Source organism: Cucurbita moschata, unplaced genomic scaffold (genome assembly GCF_002738365.1).
Source record: "Cucurbita moschata cultivar Rifu unplaced genomic scaffold, Cmos_1.0 Cmo_Scf00002, whole genome shotgun sequence".
In the NCBI taxonomy this organism is placed as follows: domain Eukaryota; kingdom Viridiplantae; phylum Streptophyta; class Magnoliopsida; order Cucurbitales; family Cucurbitaceae; genus Cucurbita; species Cucurbita moschata.
This window is the reverse complement of record NW_019268518.1, coordinates 6,766,267-6,778,547: the sequence shown is the minus strand read 5'-3', so window position 1 is coordinate 6,778,547 and position 12,281 is coordinate 6,766,267. Positions and strand designations below refer to the sequence as shown.

At 36.2% G+C, this 12,281-nt stretch overlaps 2 protein-coding genes across 2 annotated transcripts in view; one reads left to right on the top strand and one right to left on the bottom strand.

The window, feature by feature from the left end:
• Positions 1-2,207: 2,207 nt before the first annotated feature.
• Positions 2,208-6,193, top strand: LOC111462480 (protein NSP-INTERACTING KINASE 1-like). The gene is made up of 11 exons (XM_023106068.1): positions 2,208-2,841; positions 2,931-3,063; positions 3,145-3,216; positions 3,286-3,429; positions 3,510-3,581; positions 3,661-3,720; positions 3,799-3,896; positions 3,980-4,129; positions 4,237-4,578; positions 4,695-5,074; positions 5,640-6,193. Exons 1-11 carry the CDS (start codon positions 2,733-2,735, stop codon positions 5,958-5,960), a joined length of 1,881 nt encoding a protein of 626 aa, XP_022961836.1. The 5' UTR covers positions 2,208-2,732; the 3' UTR covers positions 5,961-6,193.
• Positions 6,194-10,243: 4,050 nt separating this feature from the next.
• LOC111459563 (6-phosphogluconate dehydrogenase, decarboxylating 3-like) overlaps positions 10,244-12,281 on the bottom strand; it is a 3,129-nt gene continuing 1,091 nt past the window's right edge. Inside the window, exon 2 of the mRNA XM_023102539.1 lies at positions 10,244-11,869. Within this exon, the coding sequence (XP_022958307.1) occupies positions 10,410-11,861 (1,452 nt within the window). The 5' untranslated portion in view covers positions 11,862-11,869 and the 3' untranslated portion in view covers positions 10,244-10,409. The remainder of the gene's footprint in view (positions 11,870-12,281) is intronic.

Here is a 12,281-nt window from a genome sequence, read left to right as displayed (position 1 = left end):
AAAAAAAAAAAAAAAAAAAAAAAAAGAGTATTTAATATGTTGTTGACAAAGGATGCATACAAATTTCAGTAGACCATTACACAACTCAATCAATGATGAAGATACTACTCAAATTTATCTTAGTAACGTGTCACCAAACGTTCATAAACGAGTGGGACCCACCAAAAAAATGTTAGGTAAAAATCAAATTAAAGGGTTTATAATGATACATTTTGTAGGGTTACGGAATATATTTAAAATTATAATGGTGAAATGAATAAGACAATAAAGGAGTATAGCTGTTCTTGGAATTTTTGGGAATTTAATCTCTTTTCTCCCTTTTGTCATTCTTTTATTAAAGTTTTATGGTCTTTTCTTATGCTTGGTCCATTCTACTTTATTTATTTATTTATTATTTATTTTATTAATGATTGTGGTCCTCTTTCTCTCTCTATATCTTCCCTAAATTATGGTGTCTAATTTCAATGTATTTTAACTTATTATATATTTAAGTCGTTAATCATCCCGAGTTTAAGTAATTTGAGTTTCAGATAAGTTTTATATACTGTTGTTTTCCGATCGAACCATCACGAGTTTAAAATTTTTAATTTACTATTTATGTTATTTAATCCGTGATGTGATTAATTAATTGATTTTTTTTTTATAGATTTATATAGGATAAAAGAAAATTATATTGAAATTAATATTTGTATTTATAAAAAAATTGAGGGTTGTTTAAGTAATTGAAGTGTAATGGAAAATGGGGAATTGTATGAAATAAAAGAGGAAGGGGGAATGTTTCAAACATGATAAAATAATTGAAAAAATATATATTAGAGAAATATTCCTTTTTTTACGTTATTGAAATGATTTGAAAATTAATTTTGAGATCCCACGTCTGTTCGAGAAGGGAATCAAACATTTCTTATAGGTGCAGAAATCTCTTCCCAGTAAATAATGGTGATAAGTAACGAGAGAAAATGGATAATATGTGCTAGCGGTGGAATTGGATTGTTACACTGAACTTGTAAGTGAACGAAAAAATAAGAACAAGAGAATTGAAATGAAAAGACGAAGGCTTTATACAATTAAACTTTATGAATCGAGATATCATGAAGCAAGACGGGATCGTGTCGGTTCAACCATATAGGAGAATATTAAGGGAATAAAGGGTTAAAAAGTGGAAAGATGATGATGGTGGATAGGGGAAGGGGCAAGGGGGCACTGCTGCTACCACCACTGTTGAGCTATAATTGAGGAGGTGTTTGCACGCGCAGGCCCCTGCGAAGGGGGATAATATCACATCTATCACCAACAACAAATTATTTAGAGAGAGAAACCAAAAACCAATGAATAAATTTTAAAAAAATAAAATAAAAATGTCAGCTTTTGCTTTTCCAAAAGCACTTCCTTTTTTCATCAGTTTTGGTGGAATGACGGTCTGCTTAACAATGCTTCCCTTGTGCAAAGCCTAGTTCTTCCCCCTCCACCCTTTTGAAATCACTCCCGATAATTTAGCTGTTAGCTTCACGATTTTAAAACACGTTCATCAAGGAGAAGTTCCACAGTTTTACAAGAACGCTTTGTTTCTCTCTCTAATCGATGTAAGGTTTCATAATCCATCCTCCGATACCTAGTGTCATTCGGTGTTTAGTAAATTCTGTACACGTTTATAAAGAAGGTTTCATTCCCCGTCTCGTTGATCGAGATGATCGGGAAAAAATATTTGTTTTGATAGTGGGTGAGCAACTCCATTATCATAAAAATCGAGCTCAGCCACTTCCAGTTTCTTTCTCCTTAGCTTCCTCGAGATTCTCAAATTCTCCATTATGGATTCTTTTAGAACTTTGCCCAATGGCCAAACTCAAAGAATGTTTGATTCCTCAAAACAAAACCCATTTTCCATTGTCCCTTTCTGAGTTTCAATGCTTTGATTCTCTTAAACATTTCCTCACATTTCTCTTAGCTTCTTTCTTTCCAGAATTCCTCATATTAGTCTGTTGAATGATATTAAGAAACAGAGGAAAAAAAAAGAAAAAAAGACTTTTTTTTTTAATGATATTAGGTGAATTTTCATAAGATCTCACTGACCCATGAATCAAAATCGTGTAATTTTTAGTGGGTCACCTTCAGAAAACCAAAAAAGTGGGTTGGAGGATCTATCAAGAACTCAGATTTGGTCTTACAGCTTAGAGTTTTTGAAAAAAAAAGGAGGTTTTGAATGGTTTTGAATCAGCTGTTTCTATATTGTTTTGTTTGTACTTGTTTTGTAAGATTAAGAATAATATGTTGAAGGGAATTTGGAATTCACATGGCACTCTTCTAAAAGCATAAGACATGATTAAAGCTAAAATAATTCCCCCTCTCTCTCCTCTTTTATTTATTTTAATCTTGAAACTTACGTGGATTTGGTTTGTTTCGTTTGATTCTTTTTATGGTTCTTCGTTTTATATTCTTCTTCAAAATTTCCGGTCTCAAAAGACAAGCATGCCTTTGTTAGTGCCACTGCCTACTGCCACCAAAAGCAAACTGCTCCTCCACCTCCACCTCCACCTCCATTTTGGCTCTGACATTTGATGATTTCCTGCTTAATGGCAGATTTCTGGCATCAAAACCACCGAAATAGCCTCTGATTTGAAGCTTTCCTCGTTAAACAATCAAACCCTTTTGAGGGTTTTGCCCATTTCCTTCTTCTTCTTCTTCAACCAGCCTCCATTTTCAGTGCCTTCTGGTGGTTTGTTCATGAGCATTTAATGGGTATGAGCAGAGCTGAGGCTACTGTTTCCTGTCTTGTGGCTTCTTTATTGCTTTGGGCTTCTGCAATAAATGGCTTGCTATCTCCCAAAGGTGTAAACTATGAAGGTTAGTGTGAGAAAAAACAGAACAAAATGGATCCATATGGGTCTGTCTATTTAGAACATTGATTCATTGTTTCATTTCGTTCATTTCAGTTCAAGCTCTGATGGGTATAAAAGCTTCCCTTCAAGATCCCCATGGTGTGCTTGAGAATTGGGATGGGGACTCTGTTGACCCATGTAGCTGGACTATGGTTACTTGCTCTCCTGAGAGCCTTGTCATTGGCCTGTAATAACACCCTCTTCTATTCTCCACCTTCTTCTTTAACAATTTGAACTGAGTTTTTGGTGGGTAATGTTCATAATGCAGAGGGACCCCAAGCCAGAACCTGTCTGGGACTCTTTCTTCAAGTGTTGGGAACTTGACAAACCTTCAAATTGTGTAAGTGCAACATTCCCTTCTCTCCCTCTTGAAAATGAGTGACAAAATTGGCTTCCATTGTCCTTTTAGGCTGTTACAGAACAACAATATCACAGGCCCAATTCCCCCGGAGCTTGGGAGGCTCTCAAAGCTTCAAACACTTGATCTATCCAACAATGTCTTCACTGGGGACATTCCTTCTTCTTTAGCCCATTTGAGAAGCCTACAGTACTTGTAACTATCTTCCTATCATGTCTTTTTGTTCCTTTTTCTTCACCCCCAAATGTTCTTAGTTTGTTTTCCATTGATTTCAGGAGGCTTAACAACAACAGCCTTTCTGGGGCAATTCCAATGGCTTTAGCTAACATGACCCACCTTGCATTTCTGTGAGTTTCTGTTCATTAATCTCATGAAAACTTGGTCTTGAATTCTGTTCTTTTGTTCTGAAATTTGTTTGTAATGCAGTGATGTATCATATAATAATATCAGTGGCCCTCTCCCCAGATTTCCCAGCAAAACATTCAAGTATATTTCTCTCTTTTCTTTCCTCTCTTCTCTCCCTCTGTGTGAATTTTCACTCACTCAATCTTTCTCATGTTCCAGCATTGTTGGAAATCCTCTGATCTGTGCGACCGGGACCGAGGCCGGTTGTCACGGGACGACTCTAATGCCCATGTCCATGAATTTGAACTCTACACAAAGTAAGGTTCATGAAAACACATAGCCATTCATAAGAATTCTTGTGGTGATTCTATCCTAAACCATGTCTTGTTTGCTTCTTTAGCTGGTTTACCTTCTGTGAGATTGAAGAGTCACAAAATGGCCCTTACATTTGGCTTGAGCCTAGCTTGCTTATGTCTCATTGTTCTTGTATTTGGACTGTTTATATGGTGGAGAAGACGAAACAATCAACCGACGTTCTTCGATGTAAAAGGTAAATTATATGGAGCATTGTAACGTCTTTTTCTTGTCGTGATTACTGTTAATTCGTGCTAATCCCGGCATCTATATATGTCCTGTGCATCATCTCTGCCACTGCAGACCAACAACATGAGGAAATTTCGCTTGGAAATCTAAGAAGGTTCCAATTTAGAGAACTTCAGATAGCAACAAACAACTTCAACAGCAAGAACATACTAGGAAAGGGAGGCTTTGGGAATGTTTACAAAGGAATTCTTTCGGATGGAACGGTTGTAGCTGTTAAAAGGCTCAAAGATGGCAATGCAAGTCGAGGCGAGATCCAGTTTCAGACTGAAGTTGAGATGATCAGCCTCGCCGTGCACCGTCATCTCCTCAGGCTATACGGCTTCTGCAACACACCTACTGAAAGGCTTCTTGTTTACCCCTATATGTCTAATGGAAGCGTGGCCTCCCGTCTCAAAGGTAACTTCTTACGAGCATCGACAAAAACCACATCGATAATTTTGATACCGAACGATATTCTGTGTGTCATATCTAATGTGATCCAAAGATATAAGAAAATCGGGTTTGTTTTACAGGAAAACCGGTATTAGACTGGGGAACAAGGAAGAGAATAGCCATAGGAGCTGCAAGGGGATTGCTATACCTTCATGAACAATGTGATCCAAAGATAATACATAGAGACGTTAAGGCTGCAAACATCTTGCTCGACGACTACTGCGAGGCTGTTGTTGGAGATTTCGGGTTGGCAAAGCTTCTCGACCACCAAGATTCACATGTCACAACTGCCGTGAGAGGCACGGTGGGTCATATAGCTCCCGAGTATCTCTCCACCGGGCAGTCGTCGGAGAAAACAGACGTTTTCGGATTTGGAATCCTTCTCCTTGAACTGATCACAGGGCAGAGAGCCCTTGAGTTTGGCAAAGCAGCTAATCAGAAAGGAGGCATTCTTGATTGGGTAAGCTCCACCATAAAAAAAACAATGAAACATTTCATGTTCTAGCAGATATTGTCATCTTTGGGCTTTCTCTTTCGGAGTTCCCCTCAAAGTTTTTAAAACGCGTCTGTTTCCACACTCTTATAAAGGGTGTTTTGTTCTCCTCCCCAATCAATGTTGGATCTTACAATCCACCCCCTTCGGGGCCCAGTGTCATCGTTGAGACTCATTCCATTCTCTAATCAATGTGGGACCCCTACAATCCACTTCTTTTGGGGCCCAGCGTTCTTGCTAGCACACCGCCTTGTGTCCACCCCTTTTGGTGCTCAGCCTCCTCGTTGGCACATCATCTGGTGTCTGGCTTTGATACCATTTGCAACAACCCAAACCCACCGCTAGTAAATATTGTCCTTTTTGGACTTTCCCTTTTAAGCTTTCTCTCAAGGTTTTTAAAACGCGTCAGCGAGGGAGAGGTTTCCACATCCTTATAAATGATTTTTCGTTCTCCTCCCGACTAATGTGGGATCTTACACGTTCTTGCTCAGTTTAATGCAAAAGAATGACATATTTGAGTTCTTGATTACAGGTAAAGAAGATTCACTTAGAGAAGAAGCTGGAAGTGCTAGTGGACAAGGATCTGAAAGCAAACTACGACAGAGTTGAGCTAGAAGAGATGGTTCAAGTGGCTCTGTTGTGCACACAATATCTACCAGGACACAGACCAAAGATGTCGGAAGTTGTCAGAATGCTTGAAGGAGAAGGGCTTGCTGTCAGATGGGAAGCTTCTCAGAGAGTTGATACCTCAAAGTGCAAACCCCACGACTTCTCTTCATCAGATAGATACTCTGATCTCACAGATGATTCATCGTTGTTGGTTCAAGCCATGGAGCTGTCTGGTCCAAGGTGAAAATCCTTTCCAAAATTTTAATATTTTTTCCGCAAGTGTTTAGTATATCAAGAGAAAATTTTCATACATTTTGGTGCATAGGAGTTTTAAAGTTTGGTGTATCATATTAGAATGTTCGTTCGAAGCTGTTTAAGGGCTTCGTTATTCGCTTTTATCCAATTGTATAGGCCGTTTGATAACGATTTTGTTTCGAGTCTTTTGTTTAAGAAAATTAAGATTCTATAATCTTTACGTTTATACTCGTGTTTTCTCTTCTTTTTAATTTTTTAAATTCGACTTCAACCAAAAACAAAAGTGTTATCAAACGGACGTACGAGCTTCTAATTTGTATGTACGTTGTGATAAAATTCAAACAACTTCATCCCTCTTATCGATATAGAATCTTTGAATCTACTTCCTTGGAGCCCCAGTGTCACAATTGTAGGTTACCGTGACACCTGGCATCCTTGCATCAATAAAACTGTGTGGCGGAAAAAAAAAAAAGCTTTATTGAGATGAAAAAGTTATTATTTTTATTATTGTAAAAATAAAAAAGAAGTGGAAATTTTAGGCCAAAGGGATTTGATTTGTGCATCATCCAATCTTTAGTGGAAGACATCATAAAATTGATAGCATTAATAAATATATGTGCTCATTCCCACTATAAATACTTTTCATATTATATATATATAGTTATATATATACTTAGTCTAATGGGATTTTATAATGCGGGAAGGGGATGAAAATTGAATAATTAGTTATAGAATATATCTAATATATTCGTAATCAGTCAATATTTTACCTTATATATTAGCAGTATATTTGATCTTATTTTTAAGATTTATTTAATTTATATTTTTCCGTTATTTTTATGTATTAGTCGGTGAGTTTTATCTTAGGTGTGAACATTAATAAAGATCGCACTTTCGATCTCACCTCTATTTCTCATTCTTAGCATGGTATTAGAGCAGTTTGGTATTCTTAAATATCAAAATTTCCTTCCGGACCAGTCAAATACACGTTATTACCAAAATTTACAACAAAAAAAAAAAATCACACTTAATTAATATTTTATTAAATATTATCTTTTCGTATGGGAGTATGGACGATTACAATCTAATATTTAAAAAACAAATTATTGAGGCACTATAATTTAATCATAGCACCAAAAATATTACAATTATGAAATTTAGAGGTATTAATTGAAATTTATATAAAATTTAATATAGAAATGTCAAATCTAAACTACAAAAATATTCAATTCAACCATATTCGGTATTCATTTTTTATTCTTGAAAATTAAATTTATATACATTTTGTTTTCTTATTTAGTTTGTAAAAAATTGTTTTTTTTTTAATTTTGTTAATAATATATATATATATATATATATATATATTTAAGAAAGACAAGAATTATTTTTAAAAAATGAGAAAATAAATACAAAATTTCAAACACGCTTAAAAAAAAGCTTAAAAATATAGAAATCGAACTATGAAAAATACATCATAAGGTTAAATTTGTATCGATTTCATATTATATACTTTTCACAAAAAAAGAAAAGAAAAGAAAAGAAAATTAAATTATTATCACGTTAAATAACTACGAATATGTAAAGTCAAAATAATTTTATTTCTTTTTAGAAATATCACATCAGATATGTGAAAAATGGAATTATCGAATAATGAGTTTGGTAGAAATAAAATTAAAATTAAAATTATTATTATTTTTACTTAAAAAGATATTAAAGAAATGTAATTATTCAAAATTAGTGAATTTACATTAAAATTTTGAATTCATAAAAGATTTTCCAATTTTCATAAAATAATTTGGGAGTCTGTGTTAAATACAGCAGAGCGGTGGGCGCTATAAATACGTGGGATCAAACTTTCTGTTAACATTACGCCGCGGCGACCTGTCCTCCCACTGCCATAAAGACAGAAAAACCACTACACAGGAAATGAGAGGAATGAGATCATTGGCCACCTCCGCCATGAAAACCGGCCATTACCACTTCTGGAACACTTCAGTACCTTATCTCTTCGGCGCAATAACGCTAACTCTGCTTCTCATCCTCACCGCATTGATTTTCCTCGTTTGCTCTTGCCGGAAACACTCTTCTTCTTCCGACGAAGAAGACCAGAAGACGAAGATCGATACGCCATCAATAGCGGCGGACGATCCACAACCTAAAATCGTCGTCATAATGGCCGGAAATCACACGCCGACCTTCCTCGCTACTGCTACGCCTTCCGATTCTTCTAATTTCTCCCGATCGACAGAGCGGTTTTGAAGGTCAATTTCTGGATTTGCTTCCGGTCGATTTCGACTTTTCTTCTAATTTTGATTGCAGCGGGAACGAGTAAATCGACGGAAACGAGTAACGCATTATTTCAATTTTGATATGACGGAGTAATAATGCTTAATTTTTTTGTTTTGATGCTTCCGATTAGAGTTTCTTTCATCTCCATGTGCTTGATTAAAATTAATGAGAAAGCTATTTTTGCGTGAGTTATTTTTCTGCCAAATTATGCTTGAGCTTTCTTGAGTTCGTTTACTAGAGTTGGGATAAATTTCTACCTTAAATGGAGTTGGAAAGGAGGAGTACATTTTTTCGAAAATCTGCCTCCATCTAGAGGTGATACGAGTTTATTCCGTATCGGACCAACCATAACAGTCATATCAATTTTACTAAGCTATTAAGTAATTTCTTTTGGTTATCGCTTTGTTTTAGCAGATCGAAATACCATTAAGTATTATCAATATCTCTATGTGTGAGATGATGAATCAATGAACTTAAATATCGTAAAAGTAAATGAATTTTTTTTTTTTTTTTGGTAAGCGGAGTAGACAAGAAGGAGAAGCTTGATCTCTTACATAAGCTTAGTTTATATTTCTAAAAGTATTTATTATGTAATTTTTAAAAAATAAATCTTTGAAAATTTGGTTAAATTATAAATGAGTGGTTAAAAAAATATACATACTTTTTCGAAAGTAAAAATATTAGTTTTGATTTTTATAAAGGTTTCAAAATTAATATCGAATTAGAAATCTACTATAATATCGAACGAAAAATTTAATAGAATATTTAATATTAGCATATGATTCTAAGAGAATTACTTACAAAAGTAGTAAGAGAGGATAAAATTTTAAAAGCTCTTGGGAACATATTTTGTCAAACATATTCTCAAAAGTAATTTAAAATGAATTTATTCACCATCGATCTTACCGAGCTTGAAAAACGATTACGATTCTTCTTAATCACTTGTAACACTCTTAAAATTAATTTCAAACTATGCGTAATTCGTTTATATCTACTCTTGAAATATGCGGCAACTCGTAAGAATGAGATGTCGTTATTGTAGCACTTTCAACCCATATAGGTATGAAAGGTGGGCCGCTGCCCATGAGGATGTGAAACTTATTCTCAAATACACTCATGAACTATTAGAATTAATAAAGGCTATAACGTACTAACCAATAATAAGGCTATAATGTGCTAACCAATAACGCTCGTAGCAACACCTCAAAAAATTTATTAATAGCATTTGTTTACCATCTCATAGCGTAACAACCCAAGTCCATTGATAGCGGATATTGTCATTTTTTAGCTTTCCCTCGAGGCTTTAAAACTCGTGTACTATAGAGAGCTTTCTACATCCTTACGAAGAATGTTTCGTTCTCCTCTCCAACCGATGTAGGATCTCACACATACATCCCTCACTAACACTATCTCATAAATACTTTGTTGTAGAGCTTTGAGGTAGAGTCGATATACTACTTGTATCTTGAGGGAAATATGCTAGAGAAGATCTGTTGCACAAGTGGTTGATAAATAAATATACCCCGAACAGACTTGAATCGCCTTGAAGAGAGTGAGATGTCGTGCCTCAACTTAGTTGTTTATGCGTTCGTTTTTTCAATATCTTTCAATTTTTCAAGTACAACGATTTCACCCACTAATTTGTAAAATTATTTAAATTGTAAAGGCCAAGTACATGGCTATTAATAGGTCAACAAGAATAAAAATAAAGATAATAGATTAATAAGATTATTGAATTTAAAGAAAAGAGAATCTCCAAAGTCTAAACTTGAATATGAATGTGGCATGGGACATAGGCATTATGGAGGCCATTATGAGGAGACTTACTTTATTAGCTTATAATTATAATCAAGTATATCACAAAATTAAAATTTCGGTATCACTTTGTCTTAACATCATATATGATCCGTTATTAATATTTCAACATTCGAGTGACATCTAAATTTGGTCGTTTCGTGAATGAACATTTTTAGGAAAACAAAATTCAAATGGAAACTCTTACCTTATCAGACATCACATTCAAACTAGAAACTCAAACGATAATTGGCACTAAAACAGATGACATGAGCTCTGATCAACAATAGTTCAGAGCTGAGATTATTGTAAATAAAAAGTGTTCTTACTTGCGGGATTATGGTAACGAATACGTTCAATTCTTGAGTTGTTTTGCGATCTTGAACCATTCGGTATGGAACGATCCTTCGGTATCGGTTCTTTCATACGTATGAGCACCAAAGTAGTCTCTTTGAGCTTGGACCAAGTTTGCAGGCAATCTCTCCCTCCGGTAGCTGTCGAAGTAAGCGAGACTGGACGACATTCCTGGGGTGCTGATACCCGAGTTGATGGCCAGACATACAACTCTTCGCCAAGCTGACTGTCGTTCGACGATTTCCTTTGCGAACTCTGGATCCACAAGGAGATTAGCTAGCTCAGGATTTCGGTCATAGGCCCTCTTGATTCGGTCGAGAAACACGGCTCGGATAATACAACCTCCCTTCCAAATTCGAGCAAGTTCCCCCAACTTCAAATCCCATCCCTTCTCAATACTCTTGGCACGGATCAGATTCATGCCTTGAGCATAGCTGCATATTTTGGATGCATAAAGAGCTTGTCTCACGTCGTCGATCAACTTCGCTTTATCGACCTCGACATTGCTAAGACTTGATCCAAATACTTTTGCTGCTTCTACTCTCTCTTCTTTCAAACCACTTAGAAACCTTGCATCAAGAGAAGAAGCAATGGTAGGGGCTGCAACTGAGAGGTCAGCAGCTTGCTGGACAGTCCATTTACCAGTACCCTTCATACCCGTCTTGTCCAAAACCTTGTCGACTAAGTAGCCATCGGCTTTGTCGTCCTTGATACTGAAAATGTCTGCAGTGATCTCAATCAAGAAACTTAGCAGCTCGCCCTTGTTCCATTCTGAGAAAACTTGGTGAAGTTCTTCATTTGACAACTTCCCCACAGTTCTCAAAACATCATATGCCTCTGCAATCAGCTGCATATCACCATATTCTATGCCATTGTGGATCATCTTGACGAAGTTACCCGATCCGCCTTTGCCGATGTACGTTACACAGGGACCGCTATCGGGAACTTGGGCTGCAACCTTAATAAGAATGTCCTCAATGTGCTTGAAGGCCTCAAAAGATCCACCAGGCATCAAGGAAGGACCATTCCTAGCACCTTCTTCACCCCCTGAAACTCCCATTCCAAGGTAGAGCAGGCCTAACTCAGCCATGGATTTCTCTCTTCTCTCAGTGTTCTCATACCATTCATTACCACCATCAATTATACAGTCACCTTTCTCCAAGTAAACAGAGAGGGTTTTAATGGTTTGATCAACGGGTGCCCCGGCCTTGACAAGCATGATTATGACACGAGGTTTTTGAATGGATTGAACAAAGGATTCAGGATCATGGAAACCATAGAGAGGAAGATCTCCTTCTGCTTTAGCTCGTTCAACTGTTTCATCTACTTTGGAGCTTGTTCGGTTATATACTGAAATAGGGAAGCCTTTTTCTGCAATGTTTAGAGCCAGGTTTTGACCCATAACAGCCAGACCAGCAAGGCCAATCCTTGTAGGTTTTGCAGGAGCAGCCATGCTTTTACCTATCTCGCATTCAAGATTCATATTAGAACTTGGAATATATAGTTCGATACAGATCCAAAAGAAGATGAAAAAAACCATTGTGCATATTAAAGGTTAAAGCATGATCAAAAAGTTAAAGCAAGATCAAGAATCTTCTTTGTGCATATTAAAGGCAGATCATCAGTAGATCATATAAAAAGCATAAGAATTAGCACCATCTGTAACTTGTAAATCATTGTTGAAACCAAACAAAAAATTCAGAGCAAGAGAGATAAATAGCTAAAAAAATGAGGGAAGGGACTAAAATCTTAAGCCCCTGATATTCTATTTCAATTCTCAAAATCAAAGCAACAGAAATGGAAGTTAGAATTCAAAGAGTTGCATAGCGAGTGGGCAGAGACAAATCGAACCAGGAGGGGGGGGGGGGGGGGG